Raw genomic sequence first — 24,620 nt, 5'->3', positions numbered from 1 at the left:
ACAAAAAACTCGTGGAATCTAGCAATCTTACAGTATGAATACGATCCATCAAGTATTCAGAAAATTAAAGAAAAAGAAAGAGAAAGTTAGAACCCTAGAAATATGGGTTGAAACCCTGATCGACACATATCAAAGAAATCTCAGCAACTTTGAGTCAGATGAAGAAGAAATGAATTTTCTCCTTTATGGACTTAGAGAAGAAATGACATTAATCTACAAACGACACAGAGCAAGGGAAATGGAAAGAATTTTTCTACATCAAAATAATCTCACTGGATGATGCAGTAGTGATGCAGGTGATGATGCAACCACTAAGATGACATAAGCAGTGACATCATCAAGAAAATTCTGGACACCAATAATTGAAGACAATCATGGAACTACAATAATGCAAAGCAATAATAGAGCTGCATGATTAAATTCATGATGGAAGCAATAATGTAATATAGTTTGTCTTTTTTAGTGTGCAACTACTATAAATAGATGTGTGTAACTTAGTAGAAGGGCATCGAAAACCACAACCCTTCAAAATCACTCTCAACCACTCTTGTAAAATAAACACCCATGTATTGTAAAAGTTTTGAAGATCAATAAGAAGGTTTGGAGTTTGTATATCAGCTCTTCTACATGAGTAATAACTCGTGTAAGTATTCTTAATCTTTATCTTTGTTATTTAAATTACAGATTATATCTGTTTAAATATATCTGTTTAAATTAATCAAGTTCATAACTTGTTGTTCTATCTATAATCCTTATCGGTCCTTGTTGTGTTGGTATCAGAGCCTTGTTTCTGTTGAGAATTAGTGTGAATTAAGCACTTTAATCTCTTATCGTCGTAGTCGATCGGTCCCAAGTCGCGTTGTGGAGTCTTGCCCGTTAGCCAGAGTTAGGCGTGTTAGGGTTTATTATCCACGTAATCAGTCGTTGACTGCCGAGCTATTGACTTAAGAATTAAAGTTCTTAAAACATGCTAAGATCAATAGGATTTGGTAAACATACTAATATGAATAAGGATTTCGTTAAGAATAGTAATGAAATAGAATATGAACTTTTAGAACAACATCTTAAAGATTGGTCATTACCTAAGGTTAAACCCACAGAAATTTATGAGATAGGTACTTTTGATTTAAAATCAAAAATGATAATTAAAACCGTAGAGAAAACTATACCTATATCTGAAACTTATGAAACAATATCATTAATAAATGATGATGTTAAGAGATATAAAGATCAATATAATTTTCTACATCTAGGATGTGTACAAATAGGTTTCAAACCTTTAACTCGAGAAGGTTTAAATACATCTATGTGTGTAGCCTTATGTGATAATAGGCATAATAAATTTACAGACGCTTTACTAGGATTAGTTGAGACTAGTCTATGTAAAGGCCCTGTTTATTTCAATTGTTATCCTAATTTTGAGGTATCACTTACAGATAAAAATATATCAGATGTTTTAACTCTGTTTATACAAACTAGTGGTTATGATATGAAAACAGGAACAGAAAATATAGCTTTAATTTATAGAGTCAGTTTTAAGGTATTAAATACCTTAGCACCCAAAGCTAAGAAATTTGATGTTAAAGGTAAAACAACATTATTTGAAGCTAATTTAGCTAAATCATTTATATCTATTCCAAAAACTATATCATGGTCTGAAATAACATTACCAGAAAAATGGTTATTACCTGGAGCTAAGGTTCCTAGTTCTAATAAAAATGAAAATAGAGAAATAGAACAAATAATTGAAACCCCAGATGGAAATGTTGAAATATATTTTGGTCAACAAGGAAGAATAGCAAGGTTTAATATAACTAATTTTGAAACTTTAAGTCAATCAGGAAGAGCTTCTACTTCATCTATTCCTACCAGAATAGAAACAGAAAATGTAGTAGGAATTAAAGAATCAAATAATCAAATCCCTCATGCTATTTATAAAGCCAAGGATAAGATAGGATCACCAACTTTTAGTGACATGAATTTCTCTATAAATGTATTAGAATTAAATAATATTCAAGAATTTAAAATAGACAGAAATAAGATTAATAATGAATTTAATCAACCTAAATATAGGGTTTTTAGAGAATGGTTTTTTAAGAGTTATTCTAAAGAGAAAACTTTAGAATTTAAAGATTTGTTTTATAAACATCTTGAAGAACATAAAATTATATTAAATTTTGTAGACTGGTTTTTCATGACACAAAATGAATTTCCTCAAATAAATATGATTAGTAATTATTATAAAGAATGGCAAACAACACATGGCCCTAAACTAACCTCTTTACACCCTCCAATAGAGAATAAAATATTTTTAACTACAATGAATGGAAACCCTGTAACTGCTCATGCTATATCTGAGACATTTACAGAAAATACTACTCATGAGAAAATATTATCTCAAAATAATTTCTCAAATATGCATTTGCATACTCTAGGTAAACAATTAACTAGAGTAGAGAATAATACTAATACAATGTTAGAAAAAATACAGCAATCTATAAAACCCTCTACTCCTGTAAAACAGGAAACAGTTTTAATTCCTCCACCAGTTTATACACCCTTTAATCTTCAATCTAAAAAAGAAACAAATTTAGTTAATGCGTTAGTTACAAAACTAGAAGAATTAAAACAACAAGAAAAAATAACTGAGTCTTCGTCTTCAGTAGCAGTTATAAATAAAGAAGAAACTGAAGGAGAAGATAATATCAGTGAAACAGAATTAGCCCAATTAAACAATCAATTTCAATCCTTAGATAATGAAAACCAGGAAATCAATCAATCCTTGAATAAAATTGAATTTGATAAAAGACCTTTAAAAAATAAAGTTCCTTATGGAAGATACTACTATCCTAGGCCAACACCTATGGATGTATTATTTGAAGAAAATTTTATAAATACAGAAAAATCAAGTTTTTCAGCAGACCAAATCTATGAATGGAACATAGATGGTTGTGCAGAACAACAAATATTTGCTGTTCTACACAAAATGTTAATGTATTCTACAATATGTAAAGCTAATGGTAATACAGATGCAAATATTGCTAGTTTTATAATAGCAGGATTTACAGGACAACTTAAAAGATGGTGGGATAATATTTAATTATTATTATCATTATGCTATTATGAAAAAACTTTTATATTCATCCGATTGGTGTAATATATAAGTTATTCCACCAATGAACTATATCGCCCACAAAGTTATTCATTTTAAGTTTTTAAAACTCAAACAATTTAATCTACGAAACAACTCTGAAAATTTCTATCACGTTGAAAAATTCAAATAAATAAAGATTTCATATTAATATTATTAGCTAAATCCATATTATCCATATAGCAATCTTGCCCGTGCTTCGCACACGGGTAATGCTTATATTTTTAATATTTAAATAATAGATTTTAATGTATTCTAAATTGTAACGCGCGGACCATAGTTATTATACCTTGATCGCAGTTATAACCTTGATCAATAATTTATTATTAAACTTTTAGTGATTCAGATTATAACTCACTCAAATTTACTTTTTTAGACCAGACTGAATATCAGATGCTTCAGACACGGTCGGAGCATAAACCTTCTAATTTGAGGCCAAACAAACAAAGTGCATGCAGACACAGGGCAGTTGGTTGTATATTTGTGCAAAATACAAAAACTTAAACAAAGCCCGGGACTAATGAGCTACATTTTATCACCGCTTACATATTTGAAAATAAGCACCAAGACAAATGAATAAAATAATATCTCTCGTCATGCCAGAAGTAGTTTCTTGGATAAGCTTAAATCGTCAGAAGTAGTTTCTGGGATATGTAGTTTTTGGGATAAGTTTAAATTAGAATATAAACTGTAGATCTAAGTATCCTAAACTGGTCACATTGCTCTGCACGTGCAAATTTAATCACTTAGTGAATCAATGCTTTGAAGTTTGTTTAGCTTATTTCGTGCTGCCGAAAGGATCATCTTATTTTCACGCATGTGCGGCACTATTGTTAAATTTGATAAGTAGCCGAAAACAGAATACTTCAACCAAACGCAAAGCCATCCATTATGAATATAACATTAATCTGAAGCATTCAATAAGGTTGCTTATTGGAAAAAACACAAATAACTTAACTAACATCTATTGCGAATAGTTTGTTTAACTAACATCATTTATTTTTCCTTCTATATTTCAAATTATTGAGTATAATAATATTGAGTAAGATGACCTACTTAAGAAGTTATTGGCATGTGATCAAAAGAATACAGTATAGAAATCATAAACTACATTATCCTAGTGCAAGGAGTTCACTTCTCAGTTGGCTGACAAAATGTGAAAATATGTACAGCATGACATGTAGAATAGAACAGTTCTGATTGTGCCCAGTAACACATCAAGTTAAAATGCAAGAAAAATATCAAGACTACACAAAAGAACATATGCTATATGTTGAACCCTTTTAACAACTGATTATGTGGAATAATAACCTCCAGCCGCCTATTCTGGAGCTACATAACCGGATGTTTCAAAACTCTTGTAGACACGTGGGTTCTTTCATGTTCTGACACTTCTTTTGCCAGCCGAAAATATGTTCTTTTGCCAGCCGGAAATTGGAGAGCTTTGCAGCCTACTTCTGTTAATCAGTAATGAAGTGTTTGCGATGCAAAATTAATTTAATGGGAACACAATAAACAATCAATATGTTCCACATACAGAATCAATATACTGGATGTTCTAAAATCTCGATGAATCACATTGACTTCTAGACTGTGAAGAAATGCAAGACCCTTTGCGCACCAAAAGCAATACTTATACAAAGATTCCAGGAGAGCGGTTGAAACTTAAAAGTAAGAACCTACTATTAAGTACCTGACTCTTTAAAATTATGTAATAGAATTAGAAGAGAACCACATAAGCATAAAAAGTTAAAATTTCCATATATAGCATGTGGCACCTCTTCCTTCCATCAACACAGGACCACAAAATATGAACTAAAAATCGATGCCTATGAAAAGCAGCCTCCTAGAGTTGGATTTTGGTTCTGAAGTTCTTTCTCAACAATGATCATAATTGATTTTTACCTAACAGGAAGGGTAGACACTCCAATGGTATTATGTATAATATGATGGCTAAAATTATACCTAAGAGCTTTGTTGGTTCAACAAATATAGCCAATCAAAATATGGTTATCTATAATTTTTGCTAAGGGGAATATGGTTGGAGTCCAAAACTTTTACATGATCTCTAAAAATTGACACCTAGATGCCACCTAAGTGCCATGCAGACATTTTAGCTAAGGGTTTTGTTCCCTTGGAGATGCTCTAAATCACTAAGCTATCTCATTCTTACAATTTTTATGTTACTCTCTTCAAATCGCATTCTTTCTTGATTGACGTTATGAATACTGTGGTTTTCTATTGATGTTTTATCTATTAATTGTTTTTGTAGCTTATGGAGACTGCCTTTACATTTAACTTCGATAGCAGTTGTGCATGATTGGTGGAACAAAGCAAAACTCCACTTTGTGATACAGAAAATATTGCATAGTGAAATTTTGTGATACATTTATACAAGTTGTTAAATATTTTAATGATTTTCATCCTATTATATAATTTATTATAGGGTAAATGGTACACAATAATCGATTATTAACAGCATACGTTTGGTGGAAACACCTGCTCGATTGTAAAAATCTTAAATTGAGTGATTTTTTCGCTCAAAAAAATATACAGCAGTCCCTCCATTTTCATTAAAAATATGGAAATAATACCATCCAACGGCAAAACTCCGCTGATAATATATTGCACCATACATATGACAGGAATCATATACTTTATTATATATTTCAATATGCGCAACTCTAGTGATTACCTAACCGAACCGAATTGATGGTATTTCCAGTATTCGATTGAGATTTTAATGGATCGTTTTAATCTATGGATTTTAATTGATTATATGTGATTTTGATTTTGTGCAGATTTTTGATAGAATGTCGCAGAGTTGATAAGATTCTTTATGATTTAAGCACAATACTTCAAAATCTCATTGATTTTGATGATATTTCAAAAAACGTAAAATACACTAAAGAATCCCACAAAATCCATTATTTTACGAAATCCAAAAAAATCCATCAATATTTGAATACCATTAGATTTTAAACAATTCCGATTGAACACCATCGGATTTTAAAGCAAAATTTAAACTTCAAATTGAATACCACAAGAATTTGTAATATAATTTAAAATCTCAATTGAATATCATAAGATTTTAATGGATATCGAACAATCTCAATCGAATTATCACTGGATTTCATTAATGAAAAAAAACTTATCAAATCCCGATTGAATATACCCCCTCAAAACTAATAAATAAATAAAATATGAGCATTATATATGAAAGTATGATCATCCACCCAACACCTATATATTACTCATCGACTTTGTCAAATATTGAATGTAACCTTGTTATCCAAATGCAATAGGGGTATATTTATCCGTAAATTTTTATCACATGACTTTATCTCACCATTTCTAATTTGATTATATTTTTGTATCTACTTTCTGTCAGAGGTATATGTTTGAGATACAGACTCAATACATATTTTAATTTTTAAGACTTTTGTAACATATATTTTTATAAATTATTTTAAAATTCATTTTCTTACGAATATAATTTCAATGTTTAAATTTTATTCAAAAATATTTATTTTAAAAACATAAATAACATTATATTTTATAAAAGTCTTAATATACATACTGAATAATATAAAAATAAGTATGGTAAAAAGTATGGGACAAAGACTGACAGTAGGGTCCATTATACAACATCGTGCCTTTTTGGCCATGGAGCTGTAATTCGATTCGGGCGGCTCGCGAGCTCGCCCGGCTCGAACTCGTTTAACTAGGCTCGACTCGGCTCGTTTAGTTAAACGAGCCGAGCTCGGGCAAAGGTTCAGACTCGTTTAATTAAACGAGCCGGCTCGACTCGACTCGTAAAATTAAATGAGCCGAGTTCGCGTAGAGATTTAGGCTCGATTAAGTGTAAAATTAAACGAGCCGTTTGCCTGACTTGCTAAAACCGGCTTGTTTAGCTAAATGAGCCAGCTCGACTCGACTCGTGAAATTAAATGAGTCGAGTTCGGGCAAAAATTTAGGCTCAATTAGTTAAACGAGCCGGCTCGACTCGGCTCGAATTCCGGCTCGAATTACGCCCGGCTCGAAACTCGGCTCGCTCGGTCCGAATTACATCTGTTGGGCCATAAAATTGATAACTGTGCCTAAGAGGGCCATAGTCACGAAATTGAACCCCGACCTATTTGGAGTAAGGATTCCGAACCAAAAGGCCCAACAGGATTTAAGATATATTCAATCACTCGCACAAAATTACTGGAGCAGTCTAACAAAAACGATGGCCCCCAGCTCTCCCAATTTTTCAATGTTTTCCTTAAAAAAAGGGGAAGAGAAAAGGGAGGGGGAGCAGTGTGGTTAGCACCTAATCAAGAACATGCCCGAAGAAAAAGGTAAAAGAATTTCAGTTTGAACTACAATTCGGAACTAATATGCACCCCAGATGTTTGTTTAATCGATCACGTATATTAAAGTAGGGCACAACACGATGTGTTTTATTTGTGCTTTATCTGCTGCATCACACAATGTTTTGTGGTAAATTATAGATTATAGTGTTCATCTGCTATATAAATTGACATTTTAACAAGAATGTGATTGCTGATGATCAGGTTGTTATAGGGGAAGAGAGGGGCCTTGTCAGATTGATCACCTCGATTCGACTTCGTCGATTGAATTTTATTTCTTCCAAAGTGGTCAGAGCTTGTAGTGTATGATGAACCCGCATTTCAATTCATTTTAATTTTTCTGTATTCAGTTGATATTCTGTCATTCAGTTACTGTGCTGATTATGTATAGTTGTCTATAGGATGTATTTGCTTTGCTTCCACATTCACTTCTATAAGAAGACTCGAGTATAGTTATATTTTTTTCATAGGCAAGAACAGGACATACGCTTGTGATTTGTTACAGATAGTACTTGTTGGGCAGATCTTCAAGTACATGAGTATTTGGCAGGTTGCTCTTGTTAATGGAATTTCCATGGGCGGAGGAGCATCTTTAATGGTTCCTATGACGTTCTCAGTTGTCACGGAAAAAGTTGTATGTGGTACTTACTGTCTCCTGAGATTTATGCATCATCCACTAGTGTATAATTTTGTACATATTACTAATAATTATATCCTAGCTGATGTGATGAAAATTAAGACACTGTTTGAAAGGTTTATACTAATAAAACATGGAACGGGAAGGTTATTATAGACATTAAGAAATTCTGTTGATCAATGAACTATATTAGGAACTTTCTGCCACTGGGCAAAATACCTATAGAAGCATTAGCTAAGACCTGATCATGACTTACAATTTCACTATAATAGTAAGTTGAGTCCAGTCAGTGTTCTCCAACAACTGTTTCTTGCATTTTGACCTTTTTGTTACATTCACTTGACTCATATATTCGATAGTTTTGGAGGCCGAAAAATTCAGAAGCGGTTGATAGTTAAATGCTTTATCTGATTTGGATGCCTCTTATTTGAAGATCCTTCTATTATTTTAACTTACTATTGATATACTTATGCTAGAAATGAATGGTTTTTTCAGCTAATACAGATTTTTTCATGCATATCTCATACACGTGTACTGTGGGTCTTAAATGGTTTATTATTCACACAGGTTTTTGTAAATCCAAAGACAAGTATTGGGTTCCACACAGTGTGGGTTCTCTTACATGCTTTCTCATCTTCCTGGGCATCTGGGTAAGAAATCAGCTAGCATCTGTAGTTTCATGAAATTTACAATTGTAGATAACAGAAAATGTTCATGGAAGTAGTGACTTTTCTGTTAATGCGTTCTCTCAAACAACTGATGGTAGGATATAATGTATGCAGGAGAATATTTAGCCTTAACAGGGGCCAGGTTTAATCGCAAAGAACTTGTTGCAATTGGGTTGGCAACACATTTTGTTCCTTCAGGTATTCTTAGGTATTCTGACACCAAGCCAATTTTAAAAGTCCACTTTTTATGCTCTTATATATTGAATTAAAACCTCAGAATTAAAATTCAAATAACTTAAATTTAATGTATACGGATTAAAATTGAAAACAAAGACCAAATTTCTTAATCATGAAGATTTTTTTTTTTTTTTAATTCCAAACTAATAAACTAAAACATACATAATATCATTATGCACCGTTATAAAACAATAGAGCTAAAAAGGTCCTCTGTTTAGAGAGTCAACTTCCGTAATTAGGGTTCTAGCCGTCACTTTTCCATCTTCTGGATCTTCATTTCCCCACCGGTTAAGCCATCTTCGCTCTGCCACCCTCTTTTCTATATTTCAGTTTTTCAATAAAACCAAGATCTAATCTTTTTGGGGTGAGATCTTGTTGAGTATCTTGTGATCAAGTTTGTTAGTCGTGCCCATATTTTTGGGATGTTAGTATGTTATGTTTTGAGATTTGTGGGTGTCTTTGTACGGTTGTCGATAGTTACTCTAAAAAGGATGTATCTGGTATTTTGGGTGATTTTTAAGACTCGCATTGATTCGGGGACGTTGATGGATATCACAAGAGCTCACCTTTCGTAACAAAAATTTGTTCATATTTTGGGGGCATTTGTTGCTCAAATATGAGTTAATGTAACTGATATATTCTATATTCTGAACATTGGGTTACTTATGTGAAGCGATATGTCATTGTAATACTTTCTTGATCAAAGAATTTGAATATTCAATGTGCTAAATGATTTGAAAACAAAACGGTTATATGTTTACCTCGTTTGCTTGTTTCACAATCAGATTCTAGTTGACAGTTCGGGGATTTGTCCCGGCTGGGTTCCGATCAGTGATTTCTGTTAATAAAATAATTTGTTTATAAAAAAAGTGTTAATTTAATAATATATGTAATGTAATAATTATTTTCATAATTAATAATTAATATTATCATATATCTTTATTATGTTATTGTAACTTAAATAGAGTATAATTGGTTGGTTGACATATAGCAACTCACAAAAATGTGACATATATAATCTTTTTACTATATCAAATTAAAAAGTAAAATTGAACTAAACTATAATCTCTATAAAAATATTTGACAACATAACTTAAAGGTACAAGAAAATAAAAATCTTTTTTATCATGGAGATATTTAAAAAAGGTCTGCGTCCCTAACATACATTCGTATGTCGGGGCATATTATCAACGGAAAAAAACCGCAGGATGATTTTAATTTGTTTTTATGCATATCCAAGGGCGATACAATGTCATCGAGCGGAAACCTAACTCATTTTAGGATTTCTCTCGTCCGATGTCTTTTTTTCGTTGGACACATATAACTAATAATTGATTTTTCATCACCAACACCCTTTTAAAAAATTAAATTAATAAACTAGAGAAAAATTGTGTGGAGTCCACGTATTTGTTAGAGTATTGAAGTCCAAGATGGACACCATTCATTTCAATCTAATCCAACTGTCCATTATTAATATTTTATCTTTTATAAATTTTCCATAAACCTACTTATTTTTGTGCATAGAGTTTATACGCGAGTAACTTATACTCATGGCAGTTACATATATAGCATTAAATCAGGGTCTCAATGATGTGACATATCTTTTTGCCCTCCTAGTCCATCACACCGTGTATTATCTTTGTTCGGCAGTGTTGTTCTTTCATTTATATCATTGTCTTTACTCGCTTAATTATAATCTTTTGACAAGTTACTATTCAATATTCAAGTCTCTCTAAAATGGATATTTACTAAGATTCTTGTATGTTAAATTTGTTCAATATAATCTCTAAATTATGTCACACTTGTTGGATGCTATATGAGTTTGTTGTTTGTGAATGTCTTCATTGTTTTTAATGTGAATTATGGCACAAATCAACTTTTTTGTTTATGTCATTTTGCCGCAATCTTTATATCTTGTTTAATGAAAGATGCTCTAATTTCTTGTGTGGTCTCAGAATTGAAGTATAGCTTTTGTCAATGACCTCATCCCGTTCAGTAGCCAGAGAACTGGAGCCAAATATTTTATGACAGATCAATTTCTTCTGGAGTTTCTTGAACTCTTCAACATATTTCTCTCAGTGTTAAGATGAGTTGTATTAAATCATACGTTCAACCTATACATCAAAGTAGTTCTTCCAGGCACTCTTATTTCCATTGGTGCTGTGTCCTTCCCCCTCGCAAGCCTCACATACTCTTCGATCTGCAATTTGTGTATCAATTTATACAAGCCAGTATCAAGTATCAAGTCACCAGTCAAGGACGCGTCATAGTATTGTCGAATAACATTATTGCAAATAGTAAAAAGTATATGCAACTCATTTCTTCGCAACTCGCTCTAGATTCACTCGTTTCTTCGCAACTCGTTCTACTTTAGCTCTGTCCAGTCTTCCACTATTTTTGCATACTAGATTGCAGTTTTAAAAACAAATCAAAAGTTGTATTCAACATTCTTAGCCATTAAAAAAAAATTAAAGCTAGCCAACTTTACTTGATTATTGCTATTCAACTAAAAAATGCTCTCTTTCGATGAGAGTCGACCCCCAAACCCTAGCTAGTCGTCTCAAAATCAGATTTACCGTTTTTTTTCCATTAATTACTGAGCCCTCTTCCTTTTCAAAAATTCACTTTCATTTTCTTTTCTCCAATCTAATAATTAAAACTTTAATATTTCCTTCAATAATTATCCTTCTTTTGTAAGGATTACTATTGTACCCAATCTTTTTTGAGTGTTTTGTTTGTCCTCTTTTTGGAGTGGTTGGTATGTTTTTGGTATTTTTGATTTGTTGATTTGTGTCTTTGAGAATCATTCAATTGGTGTTTCAATCTGGCAAAAAAAAAAAATTGGTGTTTCGAGGGATCTTGAAAGTCGACATCGAGATTGGGTCGGTGGTGAAAATCGCAAAAGCTCACCTTTCACGGCAGAAGATTGTTCATATTACGACGGCATCTGTCCCTCCAATTTTAGTTGTTGCAACTGAAAGTTATGGACACTAGATTATACCTTAGATTATACCTGAAATTAATTGTGCGAAATTAATTGTGCGAAGGTCAATTATGATGCTACTGATTTCGGAGATGGTGTAGGTTGGATTCCTTGGGAAGCCATCGTAATCTTTTTCAGTTTAAAGAATAATTTTTATTTTATTTATTAAGCGAACCGGAAACAAAACAATTATTTATTCAGCTCTTTTATATGTTTGTCAACCTGATCGTATTACGAGATTTGGGGTTTCTCCAAGCTGGATTAAGTCTTTTTAAAGAAATGCATAATATTTTGGCAAAAAAAAAAGCTCAACTAAGATCTACTTATTCTCCCATGGTCATCTCTTTATTTACGGCCGTTACCTCCAATGTGCCTCCATGAGATTTTTTTTATAAATTGTCCTTTGATAAGATCGATTACATGCAGAACAATAAAATACTAAAAATATTTATGGAAGAACATACCTATACTCATTTCCAAGGGCATGCAAATTTCGCTCGGTGCCTTTCTCTCTTGGTTCAGTTATACTGTCTTGTAAATCGAGTATTACTCCGGTCGCATATTGATTTTAATGGGTATGTGCCTTTCTCTCTTGGTTCAGTTATACTGTCTTGTAAATCGAGTATTACTCCGGTCGCATATTGATTTTAATGGGTATGTGTTACATTTAGTAACCACAGTTTTTTTAGTAGTATGCGTGATATATAATTGTGATCATGACTAATATGCACACTGTATATACATAAATGGTTATATATATACCGGACAATCGATAGTATTTCCTTTTTTAATATCAATATAGATTTGTCTGTTTTAATTGTAGCCAGACGATCTTATTCTAATATGATGGTGTTGGTTGTGTCTCCACCATATTTGGATCTTCATAGAAATCAACTCCAAAATAAAATGCATGAAATAGTTTTTGCACCGATATTTGTAAATGTTTCTAGCGTATGAAACTAAATATGATTGACACAAGTAAAATTTGTGAAAAAAATTAAGACAACTCACTTGGAAGTACAAGAATTAAAACTAAAAAACACACAAGGATGTTTCTCAAAAATTCCAACCAATAAAGTAAATAACATTCATAAATTTATTTTACACCATGATATAAAATAATTAAGTTAATATATGTATCGATTAAATAATATAGCGTATATTAATTTTCAAAAAGATTATTACGAATCAATACAAAACATATTAATAAGCTCTATTATGAAATTAATAAGATAATTTTTATTATTAATAAGAAAATAATTTTAAAATAAGTTATCTCGGCTCGTGCTTAAAAATCTAATAACACCTTATCATATATGTTCTATCATTAACATTCTATCTCTAGCATTCATTATTGTAACGTATATGTTATTTGCTCTGAGCGGTGTAACAAATCATACCTAATTTCTTTAATAGCATATTTTTGACTTCTGCGATTCAGGAATCTCTTTGTTGACTCCTCAGATTCTACAAATACTAAAGACCGGAGTATATGTCACACATATGTTGTCCATATTTTATTTGTGATTATGATAAGGATGAGACATATTAGGCAAATAACTTGTCTGGGTCGACGATGTCCACTCTGCAACAGGTTTTTGCGTGGCCCTGTTGCCTTGTTTTTTCACTGCATTAGGGTCCCCCTACAACTGCAGCGTCACATTTGTGGTGTAGTACATGAATGATAACTATTACTTGTTCGCCATTTTTTGTAGGTTCATAGGCAGATGAATATTTCAAAACCCATGGACTAGCTACGAATTGGCGTTGGGTTGGGAGATATTCCTTTATGTCATGCCTCACTATATGATATGCAAAATGCTGCAGATTCATCAAGTCAGATCCTATTGCAGCATGGATATACGACTTCAAATGTGGTTGCCTCTCTTGTGAAATTAATAATTGCTCAATCCACAACTCATGGTGGAACCAACTCTGTGATGTTACAGATTGATCGGAATTTAGTTGATATGAGCCTGAATCAGTCACCCGTTTCATCAGTCATCGCAAGAAGAATATATTGAAGCATTATGATCCTATTAATGATATAATCTATATGGAAGACGACGACATCTACAAAGACGATGAGGAAAGTGATTAAAATTTAAATTGTATAGTGTAACTGCACACCGAGCTTGACGTGTGCATTATGTGTTCTAAAAATTTAGTGTTTAATGAATAAAACAAGATAATTGGGCTTAGTCTTCAAGATAAGAATGAATAGAAGTTATTTATTTGTGAATCTGTTATTTAATATAAAAACTCAAGTCACATATGGTAAAATGAATAATAGGTAAATAGTGATCTGTAGAATCAATTTTATTAATATTGGATACTTAGGTATTAATTGCCTGGTAATTTTTATTGTATATAGTTTTTACCTCTTGATGGAGTTGCAATTAATCAAGCTCTGTTTTCTCTTTACCTTGGATGAAAGTAATCATGCTGCTACCTTTCAACATATTAGTAAGAAAAATGCTAGGTACTCCAAAAATTGTTCATAAATTTTAGTTGGTGATATTCGATTTATTCCAGTCACATTAATAGTAATGGGACACCTGTAGGCACATATAAGCATCCAATTAAAATAAGCCATTTGTCTGCCACATCATTTGAGAAAAAATTTTGATTAAGATTTGGGGTACTTAGCTTTACTCTTATTTGTTATATCATATGTGACTTGAGCTTTAATATTAAATAACGGGTTCGTAAATAAATAACTTGTAATCATTGCTATCTCGAAGACTAAGCCTAATTATCTTGTTTTATTTATTAAAAAGCAAATTTTTAGAACTCATAATGCACACATCAAGCTCAGGGTGCATTTAAACTTTACAATATCAAAATTTGAGTCACTTTCCTCATGGTCGTTGTCGATGTCGCTGTTTTAATATGGATTATTTCATTGGTAGAATCATAATGTTGGTTGATGATTGGACTGCCATTTTCAGCAGATTCAATATATTCTTTTTGCGATGATTCTGATGAAACTGGTGACTGAGTCAGGGTCATATCAACTAAATTCTGATCAATTTGTAACGTCACAGAGTTGGTTCCACCTTGAGTTGCGGATTGAGCAGTTATTAATTGCACAAGACAGGCAGGCACATTTGAAGTCGTATATCCACGCTGCAATTGGAACTGACTTGATAAATCTCCATCATTTTGCATATCATCTGGTGAGGCGTGACATAAAAGGATATCTCGCAGTCTAACGTCAATTCGAAGCAAGTCCACGAGTCTCGAAATATTCATCTGCATGTGAATCCACAAAAAATGGCGAACTAGCAATAGATTTCTCTCACATACTACACCACATAAGCGACACTGCAGTTGTTGGTGAACCCTAATGTAGTAAAAAAACCAGGGCAGGCAAAAACCTACATATTGCCGAACGGACATGGTCGATCCGAACAAGGTAATTTGCCTAACATGTCTCATCCTTATCATAATCACAAATAAAATATGGAGAATATATGTGTATCATATATTCCAGTCTTTATTACTTATAGGATTTGAGAAGTGAACACAGAGTTTCTTGCATCGCAGAAGTCAAATATGCTATTAATGAAATTACGTATGATTAGTTGGGCCGCGCGGTGCACATAATATATACGTTACGATAATCAATGCTAGAGATTGAATGTTGATGATAGAACATAAATGATAACTTGTAACTAGCTTTTTACATGTTTGAAGCACGAGCTTAGACAAATTATTTTAAAATTAATAATATAATTTATCTTATTAATTTTTACTTAATAGAGTTAATAAATATGCTTTGTATTGTTCTTATATTATTTAATGAATACATTTTTCGCTTAATCATTTTGTATAATGGTGCAAAATAAATTTATGTATGTTATTTACTTTATTAGGTTGGAATTTTTTAGAAACCTCCAAGATTAAGAAGTTAAGTGTTTTTTTCCAGTTTTAATTCTTGTTTTCTAAAATGAGTTGTCTATATTTTTATTTAGAGATTTTACTTTCATTATTTATATTTAGTTTGATGCACCATAAATATTTACAAACATGTCTGCACAAATGATTTTATGTACTTATTTTTGAGTTGGATTCTACGAAGGCCTTGATATATTAGTGTGTCTGGGAAGCACAACTTACACCATCAGTTTAGAATAAGATCGTGTGGCTATAATTAAAACAAATCTATATTAATTTTAAAAAAGAATTGTTGTTGATTGTCGCTCATACTTATAGCCATTTATGTATATGCACTGTGCGTATTACTCAAGATCACAATTGTATATTGTGCATCACTCAAAAAAAACTGCCGTTACTATATATGCAATACATATCCATTCAAATCAATTTGCGACCGAGTAATACTCTATATGCAAGACTGTATAATGAAACCTAGCGAGAAGGGAATGAGCGAAATTTGCACGCCCTTGGAAATGAGTTTAGGTATTTTCTTCCACATATTTTTAATATCTTATTGTTCCGCGTGTAATCGATCTTGTCAATTTGCTTTTATAAGTCTTTGTAATATTAATGTTCATAATTAATATTATTATATATCTATATTATGTTATTGTAACTTAAATAGGGTATAATTGGTTGGTTGAGATATAGCAACTCACAAAAATGTGACATATATAATGTTTTTATAATAACAAATTAAAAAGTACAATTGAACTAAACTAAAATCTCTGTAAAAATATTTGACAACATACCTTATTTGTACAAGAAAATTGAATAAAGCCTAAATCTTTTTTATCATGGAGATATTAAAAAAAGGATCCGCGTCCCTAACATTCGTATGTCGAGGCATATTATCAGTTGAAAAAACCGTGGGATGACTTAATCTTAAATTTTTTAGGCATATCCAAGGGAGCTACAGTGCCATCTAGCGGAAACCAGACTCATTTTAGGATTTCTCTCGTCTGACGTTTTTTTCGTTTGACATATATAACTAATAATCGATTGTTCATCACCAACACCCTTAAAAAAATTACATTAATACACTTGAGAAAAATTGTATGGAGTCCACATATTTGTTGGAGTATTGAAGTCCAAGATCGACAGCATTCATTTCAATCTAATCTAACAGTCCAGATTATTAATATTTTATCTTTTATAAATTGTCTATACACCTACTTAATTTTGTGCATACAGTTTATATGCGAGTTATCAAAACTCCTGGCAGTCACGTATATAGCATTAAATCAAGGTCCCAATTATGTGAATATATCTTTTTGCCCTCCTAGTCGATCACACCGTGTATTATCTTTGTTCGGCAGTGTTTTTCTTTCATTATCATTGTCTTTACTCGCGTAATTATAATTTTTCGACGAGTTACTATTCAATAATTCAAGTCTCTAAAATGGATATTTACTAAGATTCTTGTATGTTAAATTTGTTCAATATAATTTCTGAATTATGTCACACTTGTTGGATGCTATATGAGTTTGTTGTTTGTGAAAGTCTTCATTGTTTTCAATGTGAATTATGGCAGCTTTTTTGTTTCTGTCATTTTGCTGCAATCTTATATCTTGTTTAATGAAAGATGCTCTAATTTCTTGTGTAGTCTCAGAATTAAAATATAGTCCTTTTGTCAAAGACCCCTTTCCATTCAGTAGCTAGAGAACCGGACCAAATATTTAATGAACAGATCATTTTGTTCTGGAGTTTCTTGAACTCATCAACATATTTCTGTCAGGGTTAAGATGAGTTGTATTAAATCATACGTTGAACCCATACATCAAAGTAGGTGTTCCCGACACTTTTATTTTCATAGTTTCTTCGTCCTTCCCCTTCCCATGCCTCATGCAATCTTTATATGACATAAGCAATTAAGAGGCACATATTCTCATACCACAATTAATATTTTAATCGAAATTAAATCTAAACGATTCATTATATAGATGAATGAGAATAAAAAAAGCATATGATATTACGTTGATTTAAACTCAAACTAGTACGTGAGGTTGTGCACAAATGGACGTTGAGAATTTGCTAACCGGCTCCTGCTCACACATAATTTTAAAGTATAATATTAGTATAGATATCTAACAACTGGAAGTACATAGATGGATAACTGAATTCACACATGCGTGGCTACCTCGTCGATTGTGCCTCCTATACACTTAAGTGACTATACGAGGTATTATATATATAAGTATAATAGGATATTCATTTGAATGGAGTTGTAGTAGATATCACTTAAACCAACTATCTTATCTTTATCATTTTCTTCCTATTAATAAGTTAAAAACCCCTAACGAATTTCTAGCTAGGTGCTAGTAATAATATAATAAAATGTAACTCATAATTTATATAATAAATATTATTTTTTATAACTAAGATACATAATATTGGGATATTATAGTTGTGGTCTCCCGGGACTCCACTATATCAGGATCTTCATAGTAACCAACTCAACGTTTCTTGTATATTGAACTAAATATGACTAACACAAGTAAAATCTGTGAATAAAAATATAGACAACTCACTTTGAAATACAAGAATTAAAATTGAAAAATACACCGAGGTTTCTCAAGAATTCCCAACTAATAAAGTAAAATAATATACATTAATTTATTTTACACCATTATATAAAAATTAAGTTAAAAAATCTATTGATTAAATAATATAGCAAACGTTAATTTTCACAAAGATTATTATGAATCGATACAAAATATATAAATAAACTATACTATCAAATTATAAGATCAATATTACTATTAATAAGAAAATAATTTGAAATAATTTATCTCGGCTCGTGCTTCAAAAAGGCAAAAAGGCAGTAACACATTATCATATATGTTCTGTCATTAACATTAAATCTCTAGCATTCATTGTTGTAACGTATATATTATCTGTACTGAGCGGCCCAACTAATCATACCTAATTTCTTTAATAGCATGACTTTTGCGGTGCAAAACTCTTTGTTCACTCTTCATATTCTATAAATACTAAATACTGGAGTATATGTTACACATATGTTCTCCATATTTTATTTGTGATTATGATAAGGATGAGACATGTAAGGCAAATACATTGTCAGGATCGACGATGTCCATTCTATAACAGGTTTTTGCCTGGTCTTATTGCCTTGTTTTTGCACTGAATTAGGGTTCACCTACAACTGCAGTGTCGCATATGTGGTGTAGTACGTGAAGGATATTTATTGCTTGTTCACCAGTTTTCATAGGTTCACATGCAGATGAATATTTCGAGACCCATGGACTTGCTTCAGATTGGCGTTAGGTTGCGAGATATCCCTTTATGTCAGGCCTCACTAGATGATATGCAAAATTCTTTAGATTCATCAATTCAGTTTGTATTGCAGCGTGGATATACGACTTCAAATGTGGCGGCCACTCTTGTGCAATTAATAATAATCACATCTAGAGAGGCAGCCACATTTGAAGTCGTATATCCACGCTGCAATAGGAATTGATTTGATGAATCCACATCATTTTGCATATCATCTAGTGAGGCATGACATAAAGCGATATCTCGCAACCTAACGTCAATTTGAAGCAAGTCCATGGGTATGGAAATATTCATCTGCATGTGAACCTGCAAAAAATGGCGAACTAGCAATAGATATTTCACGTACTACTCCACATATGCGACACTGCAGTTGTAGGTGAACCCTCATGCAACAAGGCCCGGCAAAAATTTGTTGCAGACGGACATCGTCGACCCGGACAAGGTATTTGCCTAACATGTGTCATCCTTATCATAACTACAAATAAAATATAGAGAATATGTGTAACATATACTCTGGTCTTTATCATTTATAGGATCTGAGGAGTGAAAAAGAGTTTCTTGCATCGCACAAGTCAAATATGCTATTAAAGAAATTACGTATGATTAGTTGTGCTGCTCGGTGCAAATAACATATACGTTACGATAATGAATGCTAGAGATTGAATGTCCATGATAGAATATATATGATAACTTGTTACTAGGTTTTTACATGTTCGAAGCACGAGCCGAGACAAATCTTAAAATTATTTTCTTATCAATAATATAATTTATCTTATTTATTTCTTCTTAGTAGAGTTCATTAATATGTTTTGTATTGTTTTATGATAATCTTCGTGAAAATTATTATTTCCTATATTATTTAATAAATACATATTTTTAACTTAATCATTTATATAATGGTGCAAAAAAAATTTATATATATTATTTACTTTATTAGGTTAGAATTTTTGAGAAACTTCCAGTATTAAGAAGTTAAGTGTTTTTTCAGTTTTAATTCTTGTTTCTAAAATGAGTTGTCTATATTTTTGTTTATAGATTTTACTTTCATTAATTATATTCAATGTGATGCGCTAGAAATAGATACAAATATGGCTGCACAAATGATTTCATGTATTTATTTTTGCGTTGGATTCTACTCGGAACCACTACTTAGACCATGAGATTAGAATAATATCGCGTGGCTGTAATTAAAATAGAAATATATATTAATATTAAAAAAGAAACATTGTCAATTGTCCGGCATATATATAACTATTTATGTATATACGGCGTGCGTATTACCCAAGATCAGAATTGTATGTCGTGCATATCCCTCCATAAAAACTGCCGTTACTAAATATGCAATAGATACCCATTCAAATCAATTTGCGACCGAGTAATACTCTATATTCAAGACTGTATAATGAAACCAAGTGAGAAGGGAATGAGAGAAATTTGCACGCCCTTGGAAATGAGTTTAGGTATTTTCTTCCAGAAATATTATTAATATTTTATTGTTCCACGTGTAATCGATCTTAATTGTCAATTTGTATTTGTAAGTCTTTTGGTTTGTTATTTTATGTGTTGTAAATTTCTTCTATTTGGTTCCCATTAATCTTACATGGAGTTGTGCATGAAGAAATTGTGAATTTAGGTTATATTGTTTAAAAATGAAAACAAATGTGTAGTTACACTTGATAGTAGAACATGGCGGAATAGACATCTTAGCAGTAAACAAACTCTAAGATCCTTAACCTGACATGCTTCTTGTATGTGTACTAAACATGTTTTCAAGCATCATGTTTAGTATTTTTTTCCAATTCTGTGGAAATCATCGGTGATAGCTTCCGACCTATATTAACACTGCAACTCTTGCAATATCAATCGAGATAAATTTTGAAAACTTATAGTTGTTGGTTTTGAATTATTAATATTTAAAATATTTATGAATTATCCCGTACTTGGCACGTGTCATAGACTAGCATATATAGAGCATCTCCAATCCTAACAGGTTCCCAAAATATATAATACAATATGTATTTTTTAAAGAAATTACTGCATTTTATTGATTGGAAACTCCAACAGCGTTCCTTATTTATATTCCCTGTTATTATTATAACATTGTATTTAACTTGTAATAAGGAGAGAGAAAGGAGGAAAGAGTTGGAAAAAGGAGAGAAGTGAATATTTTATTCATCAAAATAGTATGAGTAATGGTTTCACAATACTTAAAAATGAGGAATAAAGTTGGCATCCTAACTTTTTAAGGAATTGCTAGGACTCTATTGGAGTTATGTTTTGTATCATATTCCCTATTAATATTATAATAGCTTAGGACACCATATAGCTAAGCTGTTGGAGATGCTCCAAAATATACTAAAGATTTTAAAGAAAATCTCAGACAAAAATTTAAAAGTATACAATCTCAAAAACTTTTAGGATCTAGAAAATATCTAATCATAAATGAGAATTTTTTTTCCTTTAAACATGTTAAACAACTATTGAAAGACTGGTCAAGGACCACATCTTTCAATCAAATTACTGAAAAACAATAGACAAAAGAATTTGAATGGCAAAAACAATTTCACATTTGCGTTGTTACAGATAGTACTTGTCGGGCAGATCTCTAAGTACATGAGTATTTGGCAGGTTGCTCTTGTTAATGGAATTTCTATGGGCGGAGGAGCATCTTTCATTGTTCCTATGATGTTCTCAGTTGTCACGGAAAAAGTTGTATCTGGTACTTACTGTCTCCTGAGATTTATGCATCATCCGCTAGTATATTATTTATCCTAGCTGATGTGATGAGAATGAAGACACTGTTTGGAAGGTTCTAACTAATAAAACATGAAACGGCAAGGTTATTATAGACATTAAGAAATTCTGTTGATCAGTGAACTATATTAAGAACTTTCCGCCACTGGGCAAAATACCTAAAGAAGCATTAGCTAAGGCCTGATCATGATTTACAATTTCATTGTAATAGTAAGTTGAATCCAGTCAGTGTTCTCCAACAACTGTTTCTTGCATTTTGACCTTTTTGTTACATTTACTTGACTAATATTTTCGATAGTTTTGGAGGCCGAAAAATTCAGAAGTTGTTGATATTTAAATGCTTTATCTGATTTGGATGCCTCTTATGTGAAGATCCTTCTATTATTTTAACTTACTGTTGATACACTTATGCTAGAAATGAATAATGTTTTCCAGATAATACAGATTTTTTCATGCATATCTCATACACGAGTGTGGGTCTTAAATGGTTTATTATTCACACAGGTTTTTGGAAATCCAAAGACAAGTATTGGGTTCCACACAGTGTGGTCTTACATGCTTTCTCATCTTCCTGGGCATCTGGGTAAGAAATCAGCAAGGATGTGTAGTTTCATTTAGTTCAGGTAGCAAAACTTTATCATGTTAAAAAAAAAAAATTCATTTTAAAAGTTCTCATAGCTCCTTGCTGAAGATAACCGGAAATGTTCATGGAAGTAGTGACTTGTATGTTAATGTGTTCTGTCAAACAACTGATGGTAGGATATAATGTATGCAGGAGAATATTTAGCCTTAACAGGGGACAGGTTTAATCGCAAAGAACTTGTTGCAGTTGGGTTGGAAACACATTTCGTTCCTTCTGAGGTATTCTGTATTATGTTATTGTAACTTAAATAGGGTATAACTGGTTGGTTGGCATATTGTTGTCGAGTATTTTCAAGAGTATCGTTCGCAGGGAAGGACTGATATCAATACAAATTTCGAGTCTTTTATCTCTTGTAATTCAGAAGTGTGGAGAAGAATTTAGGGGATTTTTCTATCAACTAATTAATATAATAAATAAATAAATATAATAAATATGAGAGAAAACAACCCAAGAATTAGAGTTCTTCAATGGCTATCATGAATGTCTAATTTATGTCTCTTGATTGCTAAAAACAATCCTTCTAATATTTATAAACTCCTCTCCCAAGGTAGATTATAATGCCTACAATTATCCATTAAAAGCCACTCCCATGGTCAATTAAAGAACACTTGTAAACTATTAAGAACCAAAGATTTTATGTCTCACAATTCTCATATCAATCTCCCGATCTAATACTCAAATTGTGTCCATCATATCATGTACTAGAATTATAATTCCTCTCCCGATTCGTTATAACTCCTAGAGATTCAATCACAAGTTAGCTACTCCTGTAATTGTATAAAGAGCTCAATGACAGATTTACAAATCAAGAGAAAACACAATCCAACTAAGCAAACATAATAAGCCAAAGAATACTACCTAACTCTTGGATCAAAGGATTAGCTACTCATGATAAGATGAAACAAATATATATTTATACCACAAATCAAGAGTGTAAGATTATAAGTACGAAGAATACAACTTGACGAAAGTGCTTGACGTCCGGATGAATCCCTTCACTCCTTCTTCCAATCTCTCTCACAAGTGTTTCTCTCCCTTTTCTCTCTAAAAAGGCTATCTCTATGTTATTCTATATGATACAAGTTAGTTGTTTCTAATCTCTATCAAACCCTAATATATATAAGAGTTTTCTTAATTTACAAGAAAATAAAATAATATCCTCAAACGGGTTGGATTCTGATGCTCAAATTCGTAGGCTGTTGTTCAGGCCTGATTCTGGACTGATCCAGTTGCCTTTTGATATCTGGACCACCTTAAACTTGTAGAGAATTTCAATATCTTCGCGTGGGCTGTTAAATCGCCCAATTCTGACATCCAGAACTCAAGTTACGGCCCAAACAAGATTTGATTCGCTGGCTAACCATAAAGTCCGAATTTCCATCTGATTAAGCCCAAATAAGCTTGATTTAACCCAACTTTAGGAATACTTATTATCCTGCCAGCAAACACTTAAAATCAATTACTAACATCCCGATTATTTACAAAATACTAAAATTATGGGAATAAAATCATATAAAAACATATATAAATATATGCTCTATCAAATATCCCCACACTTAGTATTTTGCACGTCCTCGGGCAAATAAAATAAACTTAACTAACACCTAATAAATATACCACTTCCGTAGGTGATCACGGTTGCATTTGGCATATGCAACAAGCCCTTTAAACCCCTAGGCAGCCCTAGTGGATGAGTAAGGTCTCGTGAGGGTCTATAGTGAATGTACCCACAAAATCCATCTAGCTCATGTAATAATAATATAGATGATCACAAGAACACAAGCATGGAGTGAAACTACATGAATGCAACTAATAAATGAATATGTATGGATCCCAATAATAATAGTATATTCCAAGTTAGTGATAACCATCAGAATATGCAACAAGTTTAGACACATCAAGCTCACACCGCAATAAAACCACTGAGTGAATACAAGTACAGAGTGTGCGTGT

General features: G+C 32.0%; 1 protein-coding gene across 11 annotated transcripts in view; it reads left to right on the top strand.

Annotated features, from left to right (window-relative positions):
- Positions 1 to 7,272: 7,272 nt before the first annotated feature.
- Positions 7,273 to 24,620, top strand: part of LOC108202724 (3-hydroxyisobutyryl-CoA hydrolase-like protein 5) — a 33,701-nt gene continuing 16,353 nt past the window's right edge. Inside the window, exons 1-9 of one of the 11 annotated variants that reach the window (XM_064084651.1) lie at positions 7,274 to 7,494; positions 7,711 to 7,794; positions 8,057 to 8,140; positions 8,711 to 8,793; positions 8,926 to 9,009; positions 13,747 to 15,449; positions 21,899 to 21,982; positions 22,529 to 22,607; positions 22,800 to 22,885. In XM_064084651.1, coding sequence (XP_063940721.1) covers positions 15,432 to 15,449; positions 21,899 to 21,982; positions 22,529 to 22,607; positions 22,800 to 22,885 — 267 coding nt within the window. In that variant the 5' untranslated portion in view covers positions 7,274 to 7,494; positions 7,711 to 7,794; positions 8,057 to 8,140; ... (1 more) ...; positions 8,926 to 9,009; positions 13,747 to 15,431. Of the gene's footprint in view, positions 7,495 to 7,710; positions 7,810 to 8,055; positions 8,148 to 8,710; positions 8,794 to 8,925; positions 9,010 to 11,003; positions 11,956 to 13,495; positions 13,520 to 13,746; positions 15,450 to 21,898; positions 21,983 to 22,528; positions 22,608 to 22,799; positions 22,886 to 24,620 lie in introns of those variants that run through there. The other 10 variants (XM_064084650.1, XM_064084649.1, XM_064084648.1 and 7 more) reach the window with 10 other exon arrangements.

Source organism: Daucus carota, chromosome 9 (assembly GCF_001625215.2).
Source record: "Daucus carota subsp. sativus chromosome 9, DH1 v3.0, whole genome shotgun sequence".
NCBI lineage: Eukaryota > Viridiplantae > Streptophyta > Magnoliopsida > Apiales > Apiaceae > Daucus > Daucus carota.
Note: the sequence above shows the minus strand (reverse complement) of the source record. Positions and strands in the feature narration are given on the sequence as shown.